The following is a 17,161-nucleotide window of genomic DNA, read 5'->3' as shown; positions in this document are numbered from 1 at the left end:
GGATTCTCTGAGGCTGACTGGGTGGAGATTGAATGCTTAGTCTTGGCCAATAGAGGGTTTTCTGAGAGAGTGATTGATACTTTTGTTCAGGCCAGGAAGCCGGTCACTCGTTGCATCTATCATAAGCTGTGGACGATTTACTTGTCCTGGTCTGAGAAGCATGGATATCCTTGGCTCAAGGTTAAGTTATCCAGGATTCTGTCCTTTCTCCAGGATGGACTGGAGAAGTTGCTTGACGCCAGTTCCTTGAAGAGACAGATTTTGGCATTATCTGTTCTGTTACACAAGAGGCTCGCTGAGCTTCCTGATATTCAGTCTTTTGTTCAGGGTTTGTCTAGAATCGGACCTGTTTTTAGACAGTCCGCTCCTCCTTGGAAGCCAGATTAGTTATTGATAACGTGTTAAGAGAGGATCTCCGTGTCGGGGAAGCTGCTCTGGTTGTGAGAAGAAAGGTAAGTTTCTTTTGCAAGATGTACCGAGTCCACGGATTCATCCTAACTTGTGGGATATTGTCCTTCCTGACAGGAAGTAGCAAAGAGAGCACCACAGCAGAGCTGTCTATATAGCTCCCCCCTTAACTCCACCCCCCAGTCATTCTCTTTGCTGGTTCTAAGCTGGAAGGGTAAAGAGAAGAGGTGTTAAACTGTTAGTTTTATTTTATCTTCAATCAAGTGTTTGTTATTTTTAAATGGTACCGGTGTTGTACTATTTACTCTCAGGCAGGACATAGATGAAGATTTCTGCCTGGAGTATGATGATCTTAGCATTTCTAACTAAGGTCCACTGCTGTTCCCACAGAGCTGAGGAGTACTGGAAAACTTCAGTGTGAGGAACGGTTTCTTGCTATACAGCAATGAGGTATGTTCAGTCATATTTTCTGCAGAGACTTTGTTAACTCAGAAAGGCTGACAGTGTCCCCATTAGGGGAAGGGGAAGCAGTAATCCTAGTATTATCAGAGTTTTTACTAGCTTGCATAAAGGGTTAATTTCTCCAACATAGGTGTGTCCGGTCCACGGCGTCATCCTTACTTGTGGGATATTCTCTTCCCCAACAGGAAATGGCAAAGAGCCCAGCAAAGCTGGTCACATGATCCCTCCTAGGCTCCGCCTTCCCCAGTCATTCTCTTTGCCGTTGTACAGGCAACATCTCCACGGAGATGGCTTAGAGTTTTTTGGTGTTTAACTGTAGTTTTTATTCTTCAATCAAGAGTTTGTTATTTTAAAATAGTGCTGGTATGTACTATTTACTCTGAAACAGAAAAGTGATGAAGATTTCTGTTTGTAAGAGGAAAATGATTTTAGCAACCGTTACTAAAATCGATGGCTGTTTCCACACAGGACTGTTGAGAGGAATTAACTTCAGTTGGGGGAAACAGTGAGCAGACTTTTGCTGCTTGAGGTATGACACATTTCTAACAAGACGATGTAATGCTGGAAGCTGTCATTTTCCCTATGGGATCCGGGTAAGCCATTTTTATTACATAAGAATAAAGGGCTTCACAAGGGCTTTTAAGACTGGTAAGACATTTTCTGGGCTAAAAACGATTGATATATAAGCATTTTTAATACTTCATAGCTTTGAGGAATTATTTTATTCTTGGGAATTATGTAAAATAACCGGCAGGCACTGTATTGGACACCTTATTCTCTAGGGGCTTTCCCTAATCATAGGCAGAGCCTCATTTTCGCGCCTCTATTGCGCACTTGTCTTCTTGTTCAAGGTCCGTTCGAACATCCGAATCTGGTCTCACTCCAACTGACTGCTTGGAGATTGAACGCTTGATTTTATCAAAGCGAGGGTTCTCAGATTCTGTCATTGATACTCTTGTTCAGGCCAGAAAGCCTGTAACTAGAAAAATTTACCATAAAATATGGAAAAAATATATCTGTTGGTGTGAATCTAAAGGATTCCCATGGAACAAGATAACAATTCCTAAGATTCTATCCTTTCTACAAGAGGTTTGGAGAAAGGATTATCTGCAAGTTCTTTGAAGGGACAGATTTCTGCTTTATCTGTTTTACTTCACAAAAAGCTGGCGGCTGTGCCAGATGTTCAAGCTTTTGTTCAGGCTCTGGTTAGAATCAAGCCTGTTTACAAACCTTTGACTCCTCCTTGGAGTCTCAATTTAGTTCTTTCAGGTCTTCAGGGGGTTCCGTTTGAACCCTTACATTCCGTTGATATTAAGTTATTATCTTGGAAAGTTTTGTTTTTGGTTGCAATTTCTTCTGCTAGAAGAGTTTCAGAGTTATCTGCTCTGCAGTGTTCTCCTCCTTATCTGGTGTTCCATGCAGATAAGGTGGTTTTGCGTACTAAACCTGGTTTTCTTCCGAAAGTTGTTTCTAACAAAAACATTAACCAGGAGATAGTCGTGCCTTCTTTGTGTCCGAATCCAGTTTCAAAGAAGGAACGTTTGTTGCACAATTTGGATGTAGTTCGTGCTCTAAAATTCTATTTAGATGCTACAAAGGATTTTAGACAAACATCTTCCTTGTTTGTTGTTTATTCTGGTAAAAGGAGAGGTCAAAAAGCAACTTCTACCTCTCTCTCTTTTTGGCTTAAAAGCATCATCAGATTGGCTTTACGAGACTGCCGGACGGCAGCCTCCTGAAAGAATCACAGCTCATTCCACTAGGGCCGTGGCTTCCACATGGGCCTTCAAGAACGAGGCTTCTGTTGAATCAGATATGTAAGGCAGCGACTTGGTCTTCACTGCACACTTTTACTAAATTTTACAAATTTGATACTTTTGCTTCTTCTGAGGCTATTTTTGGGAGAAAGGTTTTGCAAGCCGTGGTGCCTTCCATCTAGGTGACCTGATTTGCTCCCCCCTTCATCCGTGTCCTAAAGCTTTGGTATTGGTTCCCACAAGTAAGGATGACGCCGTGGACCGGACACACCTATGTTGGAGAAAACAGAATTTATGTTTACCTGATAAATTACTTTCTCCAACGGTGTGTCCGGTCCACGGGCCCGCCCTGGTTTTTTTAATCAGGTCTGATAATTTATTTTCTTTAACTACAGTCACCACGGTATCATATGATTTCTCCTATGCAAATATTCCTCCTTTACGTCGGTCGAATGACTGGGGAAGGCGGAGCCTAGGAGGGATCATGTGACCAGCTTTGCTGGGCTCTTTGCCATTTCCTGTTGGGGAAGAGAATATCCCACAAGTAAGGATGACGCCGTGGACCGGACACACCGTTGGAGAAAGTAATTTATCAGGTAAACATAAATTCTGTTTTTTTGTGGGCACTCAGCTTGTTATGTGAATTTGGGACAAACGTTTTTGTGTATGGGAGTAACATTTTCTGTTTTATGGGACATTTGCTTGAGGGTTCTTTGGGGTTGTTTATAACCCACATGGCTTTCAGGCAGGGTTTGTTAGTTTTGTGTAGGCCCCAGCAACATCGAGTGAGATGGGCGGGGCCTACATTTACAAGCAGCAAGCAACTTCTCCTGAGGTCCTGAGAGTCTTCTGAGGGACTAATTGAAGCTTTAAACCCCATATTATCGCTTCCTAAGGGCAGGTAGGGCCACAGCAGAGCTGTAGCAAGGTGCTTTAGGGGTTTTTAACCGGTTATAGGCACTTATCAATACGTTTTTTTCATTTGGGGGTCTATTGCTTTGTTACTTGTGGTGCAATCCTTCTAAAGCTTAGTGGGTGTACTGTTAAAATTTCGGAATTTTTGAAGCAATTTTAACCTGTTTTGCCGTTTGTGTATGCCTTTTTTTTCTCTTAAAGGTACAGTACTGTTTTTGCAAATTGTGTTTTTTTAATTAAATAAAGTGTTTTCCAAGCTTGCTTGCTTCATTACTACCCTGTTAAACATGTCTGACACTGAGGAAACTCATTGTTCAATTTGTTTAGAAGCCATTGTGGAACCCCCTCTAAGAATGTGTCCTAATTGTACTGATATGTCTATAAATTGCAAACAGCATATTTTGACTTATAAGAATTTGGCATTAAATGATTCTCAGACAGAAGTAAATCAGGTTTCGCCATCTAGTTCTCCCCAAGTGTCACAACAAGTAACGCCCGCACAAGCGACGCCAAGTACTTCTAGTGCGTCTAATTCTTTCACCTTGCAAGATATGGCTTCAGTTATGAATACTACCCTCACAGAGGTTTTATCTAAACTGCCAGGGTTGCAAGGGAAGCGCAGTAGCTCTGGGTTAAGAACAAATGCTGAGCCTTCTGACGCTTTAGTAGCCATATCCAATATTCCCTCACAATGTTCTGAGGTAGGGATGAGGGATTTGCTGTCTGAGGGAGAGATTTCTGATTCAGGAAATATGTTCCCTCAGACAGATTCAGATATGACGGCATTTAAATTTAAGCTAGAGCACCTCCGTTTATTGCTCAGGGAGGTTTTAGCTACTCTGGATGATTGTGACCCTATTGTTGTGTAACATGGACAAATATTTAGAGGTTCCTGTTTACACTGATGTTATTCCGGTCCCTAAGAGGATTTCGGACATTGTTACTAAGGAGTGAGATAGACCAGGTATTCCGTTCGCTCCCCCTCCTGTTTTTAAGAAAATGTTCCCCATTTCTGACACCATAAAGGACTCATGGCAGACGGTCCCTAAGGTGGAGGGAGCTATTTCTACTCTGGCTAAGCGTACAACTATACCTATTGAAGACAGTTGTGCTTTCATTGATCCTATGGATAAAGTTAGAGGATCTCCTAAAGAAAATCTTTGTTCATCAGGGTTTTCTTCTTCAACCTATAGTGTGCATTGTTCCGGTAACCACTGCAGCTGCTTTTTGGTTTGAGGCTCTAGAAGAGGCTCTTCAGATGGAGACCCCACTAGATGATATTTTGGACAGAATTAAGGCCCTTAAGTTGGCTAATTCTTTTATTACAGACGCCGCTTTTCATCTTGCTAAGTTAGCGGCAAAGAATTCAGGTTTTGCCATTTTAGTGCGAAGAGCATTATGGCTTAAGTCCTGGTCAGCTGATGTGTCATCTAAATCTAAGCTTTTGACCATCCCTTTCAAAGGTAAGACCCTATTCAGGCCTGCACTGAAAGAGATCATTTCAGACATCACTGGAGGGAAGGGTCATGCTCTCCCTCAAGATAAGTCAAATAAGACAAGGACCAAACGAAGTTTCGAAAGGAACGAAAATTATTTTAAGGGTGGTCCCGCTTCCTCTTCCCCTGCTGCAAAGCAAAAGGGGAACTTTGCTCAATCCAAGCCAACCTGGAGACCTAACCAGGCTTGGAACAAGGGTAAACAGGCCAAAAAGCCTGCTGCTGCCACTAAGACAGCATGACGGGGTAGTCCCCGATCCGGGACCGGATCAAGTAGGGGGCAGACTTTCTCTCTTTGCTCAGGCCTGGGCAAGAGATGTTCAGGACTCCTGGGCCGTAGAAATTGTAACCCAGGGGTATCTCCTAGATTTCAAAGATTATCCTCCAAGGGGGAGGCTCCATCTTTCTCAATTGTCTGTAAACCAGACAAAAAGAGAGGCATTCTTACGCTGTGTAGAAGACCTTTTTACCATGGGAGTGATCTGCCCAGTTCCGAAAACAGAACAGGGGCAAGGTTTCTACTCCAATCTGTTTGTGGTTCCCAAAAAAGAGGGAACCTTCAGACCAATTCTAGATCTCAAGATCCTAAACCAATTCCTAAGAGTTCCATCCTTCAAGATGGAGACCATTCAGACTATTTTACCAATGATCCAGGAGGGTCAATATATGACTACCGTGGATCTAAAGGATGCGTATCTACACATTCCTATCCACAAAGATCATCACCAGTTCCTCAGGTTTGCCTTTCTGGACAGGCATTACCAGTTTGTGGCTCTTCCCTTCGGGTTGGCCACGGCGCCAAGAATCTTCACAAAGGTGCTAGGGTCCCTTCTGGCGTTCCTAAGGCCGAGGGGCATAGCAGTGGCGCCTTAGCTAGACGACATCTTAATTCAAGTGTCGACTTTCCAACTTGCCAAGTCTCACACGGACTTGGTGTTGGCCTTTCTAAGATCTCATGGGTGGAAGGTGAACGTGAAAAAGAGTTCTCTTATTCCTCTCTCAAGAGTTCCATTCCTGGGAACTCTGATAGATTCGGTGGACATGAAAATATTTCTGACGGAGGTCAGGAAAACAAAGATTTTAACCACCTGCCGAGCTCTTCATTCCATTCCTCGTCCGTCAGTGGCTCAGTGTATGGAGGTAATCGGACTTATGGTAGCGGCAATGTACATAGTTTCGTTTGCTCGCTTGCATCTCAGACCACTGCAACTATGCATGCTCAAACAGTGGAATGGGGATTATGCAGATTTATCTCCTCAGATAAATCTGGATCAAGAGACCAGAGACTCTATTCTTTGGTGGTTGTCACAGAATCACCTGTCCAGGGGAATGTGTTTCCGTAGGCCAGCGTGGGTTATTGTGACGACGGATGCCAGCCTACTGGGTTGGGGTGCAGTCTGGAATTCCCTAAAAGTACAGGGTTTGTGGACTCCTACCGATAAATATTCTGGAATTAAGAGCGATATTCAATGCTCTTCAGGCGTGGCCTCAGCTGGCTTCGGCCGGATTCATCAGGTTTCAGTCGGACATCACGACTGTAGCTTATATCAATCATCAGGGGGGAACAAGGAGTTCCTTGGCGATGATAGAAGTTTCCAGGATAATCCGATGGGCAGAGACTCACTCTTGCCATCTATCAGCGATCTATATCCCATGGGTGGAGAACTGGGAGGCAGATTTTCTAAGTCGTCAGACTTTTCATCCGGGGGAGTGGGAGCTCCATCCGGAGGTGTTTGCTCAACTGGTTCAGCTATGGGGCACACCGGAATTGGATCTGATGGCATCTCGTCAGAACGCCAAAGTTCCTCGTTACGGATCCAGGTCAAGGGATCCTCAGGCAGTACTGATAGATGCTCTAGCAGTACCCTGGTCGTTCAACCTGGCTTATGTGTTTCCACCATTCCCTCTCCTTCCGCGTCTGATTGCCAGAATCAAACAGGAGAGAGCTTCAGTGATTTTAATAGCGCCTGCGTGGCCACGCAGGACTTGGTATGCAGACCTGGTGGACATGTCATCTCTGCCACCATGGACTCAAGGATTAAAGGTCCATTCAAGCATCCAAATCTAATTTCTCTGCAACTGACTGCTTGGAGATTGAACGCTTGATTTTATCAAAGCGGGGTTTCTCTGAGTCGGTCATAGATACCTTGATGCAGGCTCGAAAGCCTGTCACCAGGAAGATCTATTATAAGATATGGCGTAAATATCTTTTTTGGTGTGAATCCAAAGGCTACTCATGGAGTAAGATCAGGATTCCTAGGATTTTGTCTTTTCTCCAAGAAGGATTGGAGAAAGGATTGTCCGCTAGTTCCTTAAATGGACAGATATCTGCTTTGTCTATTCTGTTGCACAAGCATCTGGCAGATGTCCCAGATGTTCAGGCTTTTTGTCAGGCTTTAGTTAGAATTAAGCCTGTGTTTAAACCTGTTGCTCCGTCATGGAGTCTCAATTTAGTTCTTAAAGTTCTTCAGGGGGTTCTGTTTGAACCCATGCATTCCATAGATATTAAGCTTCTATCTTGGAAAGTTCTGTTTCTAGTTGCTATCTCTTCATCTCGAAGAGTTTCTGAACTATCTGCATTACAATGTGACTCGCCTTATCTTGTTTTCCATGCTGATAAGGTGGTTTTGCATACCAAACCTGGGTTCCTCCCTATGGTTGTTTCTAACAGGAATATCAATCAGGAAATTGTTGTTCCTTCTCTGTGTCCTAATCCTTCTTCTAAGAAGGACCGTCTGTTGCACAACTTGGACGTGGTTCGTGCCTTGAAGTTTTATTTGCAGGCAACCAAAGATTTTCGCCAATCATCTTCTTTGTTTGTTGTCTATGCTGGAAAGCGTAGAGGTCAAAAGGCTATGGCTACCTCTCTTTCCTTTTGGCTGAAAAGCATCATCCGTTTGGCTTATGAGACTGCTGGACAGCAGCCTCCTGAAAGAATTCCAGCTCACTCCACTAGAGCGGTGGCTTCCACATGGGCTTTTAAAAATGATGCTTCTGTTGAACAGATTTGTAAGGCTGTGACTTGGTCTTCGCTTCATACCTTTTCCAAATTTTACAAATTTTATACTTTTGCTTCTTCGGAGGTTATTTTTGGGAAAAAGGTTTTGCGAGCAGTGGTTACTTCCGTTTAGGTTCCTGTCTTGTCCCTCCCTTCATCCGTGTCCTAAAGCTTTGGTATTGGTATCCCACAAGTTAGGATGAATCCGTGGACTCGGTACATCTTGCAAAAGAAAACAGAATTTATGCTTACCTGATAAATTTCTTTCTTTTGCGATGTACCGAGTCCACGGCCCGCCCTGTCTATTCAAGACAGATAGTATTTTTTATGTAAACTTCAGTCACCTCTGCACCTTATAGTTTCTCCTTTTCTTCCTTGGCCTTCGGTCGAATGACTGGGGGGTGGATTAAAGGGGGGAGCTATATAGACAGCTCTGCTGTGGTGCTCTGTTTGCTACTTCCTGTTAGGAAGGACAATATCCCACAAGTTAGGATGAATCAGTGGACTCGGTACATCGCAAAAGAAAGAAATTTATCAGGTAAGCATAAATTCTGTTTTTTAATCAGGAAATCGTTGTTCCTTCTTTGTGTCCTAACCCCTCTTCTCCTAAGGAGAGGTTACTTCATAATTTGGATGTGGTTCGAGCTTTGAAGTTCTATCTTCAGGCTACAAAGGATTTCAGACACACTACATCTCTTTTTGTGGTGTGTTCAGGGAAACGCAAGGGGCAGAAAGCCTCTGCAACTTCTTTGTCCTTTTGGTTGAGGAGCATGATTTGCTTGGCCTATGAGACAGCGGGACATAAGCCTCCTCAGAGGATCACGTCTCATTCTACTAGAGCTGTGGCTTCTTCGTGGGCCTTCAAGAATAAGGCTTCTATGGAGCAGATTTGTAAGGCTACCTGGTCCTCCTTACATACCTTTACAAAATGTTACAAATTTGACGTTTTTGCTTCGGCGGAAGCTGCTTTTGGGAGAAAGGTTTTACAGGCTGTGGTGCCCTCAGATTAGGGTCCGCCTTTTGCCCTCCCGTTTTCATTCAGTGTCCTCTAGAGCTTGGGTATTTGTTCCCACGAGTAATGAATGAAGCCGTGGACTCTCCTCCCCTTTAGATGGAAAATATAAATTATGCTTACCTGATCATTTCATTTCCATCGTGGGGAGGAGAGTCTACGGCTCCCGCCCGTTTCTCCGGTGGGCAGACCTAAATTTAGTTTGTTCTTTTGGCACCATTTATACCCTGATATTTCTCCTACTGTTCTTTTTTCCTTTGGCAGACTGACGGGAGGTTGAGGGAAGTGGGGGAGGTATTTAAGCCTTTGGCTGGGTGTCTTTGCCTCCTCCTGGTGGCCAGGTTCTTATTTCCCACAAGTAATGAATGAAGCTGTGGACTCTCCTCCCCACGATGGAGATGAAATTATCAGGTAAGCATAATTTATATTTTTTGGAGAGAAAAAAGTACTCTGAATACTACTAAAAAATGCTGGTGTGTTTAGATTTTATTGCATTATTATTATTTTTTTAGTTTTTTGTTTTAAACTCAAATCTTGTGTTACTTCACAGGTCACAACATGGCGCCCTTCCTGCGGATTTCCTTTAATTCATTTGAGCTGGGTCCAATGCCGAACCAAGCCGAACAGTGCCAGCCTTTCTGTGCCATTAAAGTAAAGGAATCTATGACTACAGGTAAGACATGGCATGCTCTGCCCTCTGACAGGGAACTGGCATGGTGTTCTGTAGGTGCTGAGCGGCTAATGTGTGATCGCTGGCACAGACTGTGATTTATCTCCCTGCTGCTGGCAGCCGTTCCCAAATAAAGGAATTTGATGCGTGTGGAGGCACCCCTACAGCAGGGGGGTAATACCCTGCCTTTACCCCATAAGGACACAGCTCACCCACAGGAATACAGCCAAGCAGTAGGGAACTCACATTTCTGTGTGTGTAGATTTATGGCTGTATATGAGATAGGGATGCTCAGTTTTACTCCGAAAAAGAATAAAGGATTATTTAGACAATTTAATAGTTTTTTTTAATGAGTGCTTGTATGAGCTGTCTCTTCCAGGGAAAAGAAATAACATATACTATCTATCATTTATCTGTCTGTCTCATCTATCTATATCTGCCTCTGTCTTTTATAGCTGTCTGTCTATCAGATATTAATATCTTTCTGTCTATAACTATCTACCATCTGTATTTATATCCATCCATCTGTGTGTCTGTTTGTCAATATCTAGCTACCACCTGTATGTATTCAATTATCTCTATCTGTGTATCTATCTCCCTATCTATCTATCCATCTATCTATCTCTCTATTTATTTATCAGTGTATATATGTGTGTATATCTGTTTGTCTGTCTGCCTGTCTATCTGACTGCCTGTCTATCTGACTGCCTGTCTATCTGACTGCCTGTCTATCTGACTGCCTGTCTATCTGCCTGCCTGTCTGCCTGCCTGTCTGCCTGCCTGCCTGTCTGTCTGTCTGCCTGCCTGTCTGCCTGTCTGTCTATCTATCTGTATTGCTATCTCTCTATATATATCTCTTATCTCTCTATCTATCTATTGATCTATCTGTGTATATTATATATATGTTATATTAGGGATAGAAAATAGGATTTGTGGCATTGAAGCCAAGTGCTGAATTAGGCACTCTTTATATTACAAAGATTTTGGTTAAAAACAAACACTTTATTAACATATATACAGACAAAACCAATAACCTGAAATTGGAATGTTAAGAAAGTGAGATGATCACTACCACTTCTTCATTGAATTAATTCCAACACTAAAATGAAAAATAATTTTAAAAACAAGGGCCACAGAACCTGGGGGGTGGGTGTGAATGGAATTAGGAATGTTTCTGAGAGTAAGGGAAACGTTTCAAACAACCATTCGGTAAACATACAGTCTATGCGCTCAAAGGCGTCGTCCTGCCTGCATACTTCTGTGATTTAACACAGTCAGCTGATTTCTGACTCAATTCCCTAAATATCTTTGTCAATTGTGCATACAGCAAATCATGCGGAATACACCGCCAGACATTCACTAATTGTGATGTAATACTCCTTTTAGACCATCACTGGCATATCAGCCACTTAGTTGAACTGCAATGTAACTTATATATGCGCTGTATAGCAACTTTGTAACAAACAGTATTCTCCCAGAGCGGTAACAAACACACACCGCTACATTCACACAACCGTCCCCCAGGCTCCGCCAACTGCCGCGTTTCATCACTGTGCATGACTTCGTCAGGGCATAGGGCCGGCCCAGCCTCGCATGGCTCTCTTTATAGCTCTTGGTCGTCTAGGTAACCGATGAGCATGCGCGGAAGTGTTTAGAGCCGCAAATGGCGATCTTTCGTGTCAATGTGGAAAATCAATAATTTACTGATGAGTCACTAAGTTCTATATTGTACAAGAAGCTTTTCAAGATAATTGATCCCAAATGGTATTGAATATTTTTAAGCTGAAAAACGCCTATACATTGTGACCATATTAGTCAATGAGCATTATTATCGTATGATCTTACAAAAAATGTTAATCACTTACTCATGTGAGTAAGTATATGCTCGTGCTTTTAGAAAGATAAACTGTAACGTACTATGTACTTAGTCAATATAGTTTTATTTTTTATGTCACAAGATAAGATGTGACCTGTGTCTTCAGGGAGTTGGTTCAGTTGCCTGAGAACAAATGTATGAGCTGGGGGGAGAGATATCTTTGACATTATCATTTACATGACAGTATAGCCTCGATATTATCTATAATATACTGTCTGATATTAATACACAATATATGATAGACATCTCAAAGGTAATATTGATCTCCAATGGATTGTATCACCCGTGTATGTATTTCGATATCTTCAATATTGCAAAGATTCATTATGCTCACAAGTGCAGTTATTATTATCACAGAAAACTTTTGAAAGAGATCTCTTCATTTAGCCCTTTTGGAGAGGCAGATTGTAATTCATGAATCCACCTACATTCATTATTAATGTTGCCTCTTCTAACCTTTCAATTTTAGACTCTCTATGGCAAAGAATTGAATATAGTATTTATGGTTGCTGTGTATGTTATTCATGTGTTGCGCCACTGGTACTTTTCGATTCCATTTAATATCTCCCAAGCGTTCCAGAACTCGTGTTCTCGGTTCCCTAGAGGTTTCCCCCACATAGATAAGGGGGCATTTTAATTCACCTTATCTGATCTACAGTTCAGGAAATCTGTTATTTCGTACCTCTTATTTGTTGTAGGGTACCTTGTTTTTTTTTTAAAAAGAAAATGCAATCTTAACAGTGCTAAACCTAATCAGAATTCACATAGTATTAATTATTTTTAAATATATAAAAATCCTTATAGCTTATATCATATAATATGTACTTGATGAACCTAATGTATTTAGTATCTCAACGTAATTTTTAAGCACATTTGACTCAATGTGCATTCAGGCAATATCTGCACATCGTTATAGTATATACTCAAACATCCATAAAACAAAGTCTATGTAAGAATATGGTTTATCAGTGGACCGTACTTCTCAATCAAATTTTGAATCAAGTTCAGTAGTGCTCTCAATGTCTGGATATAGGTTCTACTTACATCCGATACCCTCAATCCTATGAGGTAAGTGGAAGGCGTGTCACCAGATAGGTCTGTAGCCATATGTAGTTCCACCAGCTCTGTCTGCCTGGGTAATCCGCCTAAGTGTAAACACCGGGTTGTCCTCGGTTGTTTATATGAAGGATCCCTCTCCAATCATCCATTAAAAGTGAAGCACCAAATGGTGCAAGTGGAGCAGACTGGATCAATAGCAGTGGCCCAGGTCACTGTGTGCCAAATGTCCAGGCACCCGAAGGGATGGTCAGAAGGCAAGTCTATAAAACCTGTCAGTGATAAAGCACAGCTACCATAGCCTAGTACAGTGGGGACAGGTGATGCAATCTTACTTAATGATTGTACTTACAAGATGAAGCGCACCTCCAGGTGCAATAGCAGCAAGCTGGGACTTCTCAGTCGCCCAGCAAACTGCACGCAGGCAAAGTAAAGGTCCTCTCAAAAACTCCACGATAAAGTCCCAGAGAGACGCAAGTGTATCATAAAAGCATATTTTTATTAAAAACAAAGCGACGTGTTTCTCAGCCGCTCAATGGCTGTTTCCTCAGGCTATACAATCTATATCAATATATATATATCTGTATACCAAAGCTCAAAACTTTAAAGAATTAAAAATTAACACTTTATTACTTATCACTCTTACCTCCCACTGGGAGTGTAGTTTCTTCTGCTGGCTATATTTACCCAGCTTTTCTATAGCCAATACTCAAGTATTGACATATTTAGTATAGGCGGGGATACCACTGGCAACATCAACTACTTCAAATGTCAAAAAAAAGTAAAGGAGTTATTTGTAAACATTTTAATACATTCCAGCAGGTAATATGGGTGATTGGTAACAAATTAAAATGGATACAATTTTACAGTACACGGTCCCTTTAACAATTAATTGAGCTTAAACAATAGTTTTCATTTTATTGTTGTTTTCTGGTTTATACTAAAAATGAGATATTTTTTTTTCGGTTTTCAGATAGAGGTAAAACTCTAGTGCAGAAGAAACCCACTATGTACCCTGACTGGAAGTCCACATTTGACGCACATATTTACGAGGGTCGGGTCATCCAGATCGTGCTGATGAAGGCAGCAGAAGATCCCTTGTCTGAGGCTACAGTGGGCGTCGCTATGTTAGCTGAACGTAGTAAAAAAGGCAACGGAAAGTCTGAGTTTTGGGTAAGAAAGAATAAGGAGCAAGATATGATGTTGCGGTGACGCACAATTTTGTATATACAGCATTTTTACACATTTGTTTTTGTCCTGCAGCTTGACCTACAGCCGCAGGGGAAGGTGCTGATGTCCGTGCAGTTTTTCCTGGAAGACACAGGTACTGCTCCTGATGAGTATGAATCTGTCGCTTTGTCTTATTGCGGTTACGTTCAGGTTCATCTATGTGCGCATGTTCTTGTGTTAAACAATATATAGGGATGTACAGTATGTGAGTGAAGAGTTATTTGTGTAGATCTAAGCCAAGCGTTTTTATGTAGTCAAAAACTTCATTGTTTATTCTGACCCCACTTCCCACTTCACCTGTTCTTGAACTCCTTTTCAGTTCTGAGTATTAGAAGTGCAGACTACAGACTTGTGTCAGGTTGTGTATCTGAGCACGGTCAGGCTGTGTGTCAGGTTGTGTAGCTGAGCACGGTCAGGCTGTGTGTCAGGTTGTGTAGCTGAGCACTGTCAGGTTGTGTGTCAGGTTGTGTAGCTGAGCACGGTCAGGCTGTGTGTCAGGTTGTGTAGCTGAGCACTGTCAGGTTGTGTGTCAGGTTGTGTAGCTGAGCACTGTCAGGTTGTGTAGCTGAGCGCTGTCAGGCTGTGTAGCTGAGCGCTGTCAGGCTGTGTAGCTGAGCGCTGTCAGGCTGTGTAGCTGAGCGCTGTCAGGCTGTGTAGCTGAGCGCTGTCAGGCTGTGTAGCTGAGCGCTGTCAGGCTGTGTAGCTGAGCGCTGTCAGGCTGTGTAGCTGAGCGCTGTCAGGCTGTGTAGCTGAGCGCTGTCAGGCTGTGTAGCTGAGCGCTGTCAGGCTGTGTAGCTGAGCGCTGTCAGGCTGTGTAGCTGAGCGCTGTCAGGCTGTGTAGCTGAGCGCTGTCAGGCTGTGTAGCTGAGCGCTGTCAGGCTGTGTGTCAGGTTGTGTTGCTGAGCGCTGTCAGGTTGTGTAGCTGAGCGCTGTCAGGCTGTGTAGCTGAGCGCTGTCAGGCTGTGTAGCTGAGCGCTGTCAGGCTGTGTGTCAGGTTGTGTTGCTGAGCGCTGTCAGGTTGTGTTGCTGAGCGCTGTCAGGTTGTGTAGCTGAGCGCTGTCAGGTTGTGTAGCTGAGCACTGTCAGGCTGTGTGTCAGGTTGTGTAGCTGAGCGCTGTCAGGTTGTGTAGCTGAGCGCTGTCAGGCTGTGTGTCAGGTTGTGTAGCTGAGCGCTGTCAGGCTGTGTGTCAGGTTGTGTAGCTGAGCACTGTCAGGCTGTGTGTCAGGTTGTGTAGCTGAGCGCTGTCAGGTTGTGTAGCTGAGCGCTGTCAGGTTGTGTGTCAGGTTGTGTAGCTGAGCAGGCTGTATGTTGGGTACATGTGCCTTCTGCCGTCCTCTACTCTCACATCTAGCACATGTCTCATCTCTGGGTGTGAAACTGTGATGAGTATGCAGCACATGTGTGATTTCACCCTGCAGTGAGTTAACCCTTTCCTTGCAGCTGATGCCAGAAGTCCACACATTCTGCCCAGCGTTGGTCTGACAGCTCTTGCCCCCTGTACAGCTCTACTGCTGTCTTATTACCTCCTGCGCAGCTCTACTGCTGTCTTATTACCTCCTGCGCAGCTCTACTGCTGTCTTATTACCTCCTGCGCAGCTCTACTGCTGTCTTATTACCTCCTGCGCAGCTCTACTGCTGTCTTATTACCTCCTGCGCAGCTCTACTGCTGTCTTATTACCCCCTGCGCAGCTTTACTGCTGTCTCCTCGCTCCCTGCACAGCTCTACTTTGTCTTCTCTCTCTCTCTTTCTGTCTCTCTCTCTCTCTCTCTCTCTCTCTTTCTTTCTTTCTTTCTTTTACTTTCTCTCTCTTTTTCTCTCTCTTTTTTGTTTTGCTTTTGTGCGCTCTCCTCTGCCTCCTGTATGCTCTTCTGCTTTCTCCCTCTCATTGTCTCACCTCCTCTCTGCCCCCCCTTCAGCTCTCAGACTCATTGTAACACTCAGCAGACCTCACTCCCCATGCAGTGTTTATACTGAGTGCAGCCCTAGGATTGCTGTGCTGGGGCGGTGTATCTCCTCAGCATGCAGAGTTCTCGGTCTGCACGCCGGAGAGGTCAGTACGCTGCCTGATGTGTAAGTGTGTGTTTGTATGTTCACTGTTGTGCAGTTGTATCTTAGTGTTGTATTTAATCATGTGTGTGAGAGAGTGCCGTATTGCCTTAGGTGTGAGACAGTGCTGTATTGCCTTAGGTGTGAGAGAGTGCTGTATTGCCTTAGGTGTGAGAGAGTGCTGTATTGCCTTAGGTGTGAGAGAGTGCCGTATTGCCTTAGGTGTGAGAGAGTGCCGTATTGCCTTAGGTGTGAGAGAGTGCTGTATTGCCTTAGGTGTGAGAGAGTGCTGTATTGCCTTAGGTGTGAGAGAGTGCCGTATTGCCTTAGGTGTGAGAGAGTGCTGTATTGCCTTAGGTGTGAGAGAGTGCCGTATTGCCTTAGGGGTGAGAGAGTGCCGTATTGCCTTAGGGGTGAGAGAGTGCTGTATTGCCTTAGGTGTGAGAGAGTGCTGTATTGCCTTAGGTGTGAGAGAGTGCCATATTGCCTTAGGTGTGAGAGAGTGCCGTATTACCTTAGCAGTGAGAGAGTGCCGTATTACCTTAGCAGTGAGAGAGTGCCGTATTGCCTTAGCAGTGAGAGAGTACCGTATTGCCTTAGGTGTGAGAGAGTGCCATATTACCTTAGCTGTGAGAGAGTGCAGTATTACCTTAGGTGTGAGAGAGTGCCATATTACCTTAGCAGTGAGAGAGTACCGTATTACCTTAGCAGTGAGAGAGTGCCGTATTGCCTTAGCAGTGAGAGAGTGCCATATTGCCTTAGCAGTGAGAGTGCTGTATTACCTTAGCAGTGAGAGAGTTCCGTATTGCATTTGGTGTGAGAGAGTGCCGTATTGCCTTAGCAGTGAGAGTGCTGTATTACCTTAGCAGTGAGAGAGTGCCGTATTGCCTTAGCAGTGAGAGAGTGCCGTATTGCCTTAGCAGTGAGAGAGTGCCGTATTGCATTAGGTGTGAGAGTGCTGTATTACCTTAGCAGTGAGAGAGTGCCGTATTGCATTAGGTGTGAGAGTGCCGTATTGCCTTAGCAGTGAGAGAGTGCCGTATTGCCTTAGCAGTGAGAGTGCTGTATTGCCTTAGGTGTGAGTGAGTGCCGTATTACCTTAGCAGTGAGAGAGTGCCGTATTACCTTAGCAGTGAAAGAGTGCCGTATTGCCTTAGGTGTGAGAGAGTGCCGTATTACCTTAGCAGTGAGAGAGTGCCGTATTGCCTTAGCAGTGAGAGAGTGCCATATTAC

The 17,161-nt window shown here is 43.7% G+C and overlaps 1 protein-coding gene across 2 annotated transcripts in view; it reads left to right on the top strand.

The window, feature by feature from the left end:
• PRKCD (protein kinase C delta) overlaps positions 1-17,161 on the top strand; it is a 148,215-nt gene that overhangs the window by 89,365 nt on the left and 41,689 nt on the right. For both annotated transcript variants that reach the window (XM_053721201.1, XM_053721200.1), the window contains exons 2-4: positions 9,599-9,721; positions 13,624-13,823; positions 13,914-13,974. In XM_053721201.1, coding sequence (XP_053577176.1) covers positions 9,607-9,721; positions 13,624-13,823; positions 13,914-13,974 — 376 coding nt within the window. In that variant the 5' untranslated portion in view covers positions 9,599-9,606. The remainder of the gene's footprint in view (positions 1-9,598; positions 9,722-13,623; positions 13,824-13,913; positions 13,975-17,161) is intronic.

The sequence above is a fragment of the Bombina bombina genome, chromosome 7, assembly GCF_027579735.1.
Source record: "Bombina bombina isolate aBomBom1 chromosome 7, aBomBom1.pri, whole genome shotgun sequence".
NCBI lineage: Eukaryota > Metazoa > Chordata > Amphibia > Anura > Bombinatoridae > Bombina > Bombina bombina.
This window is presented reverse-complemented; position numbering and strand designations above follow the sequence as displayed.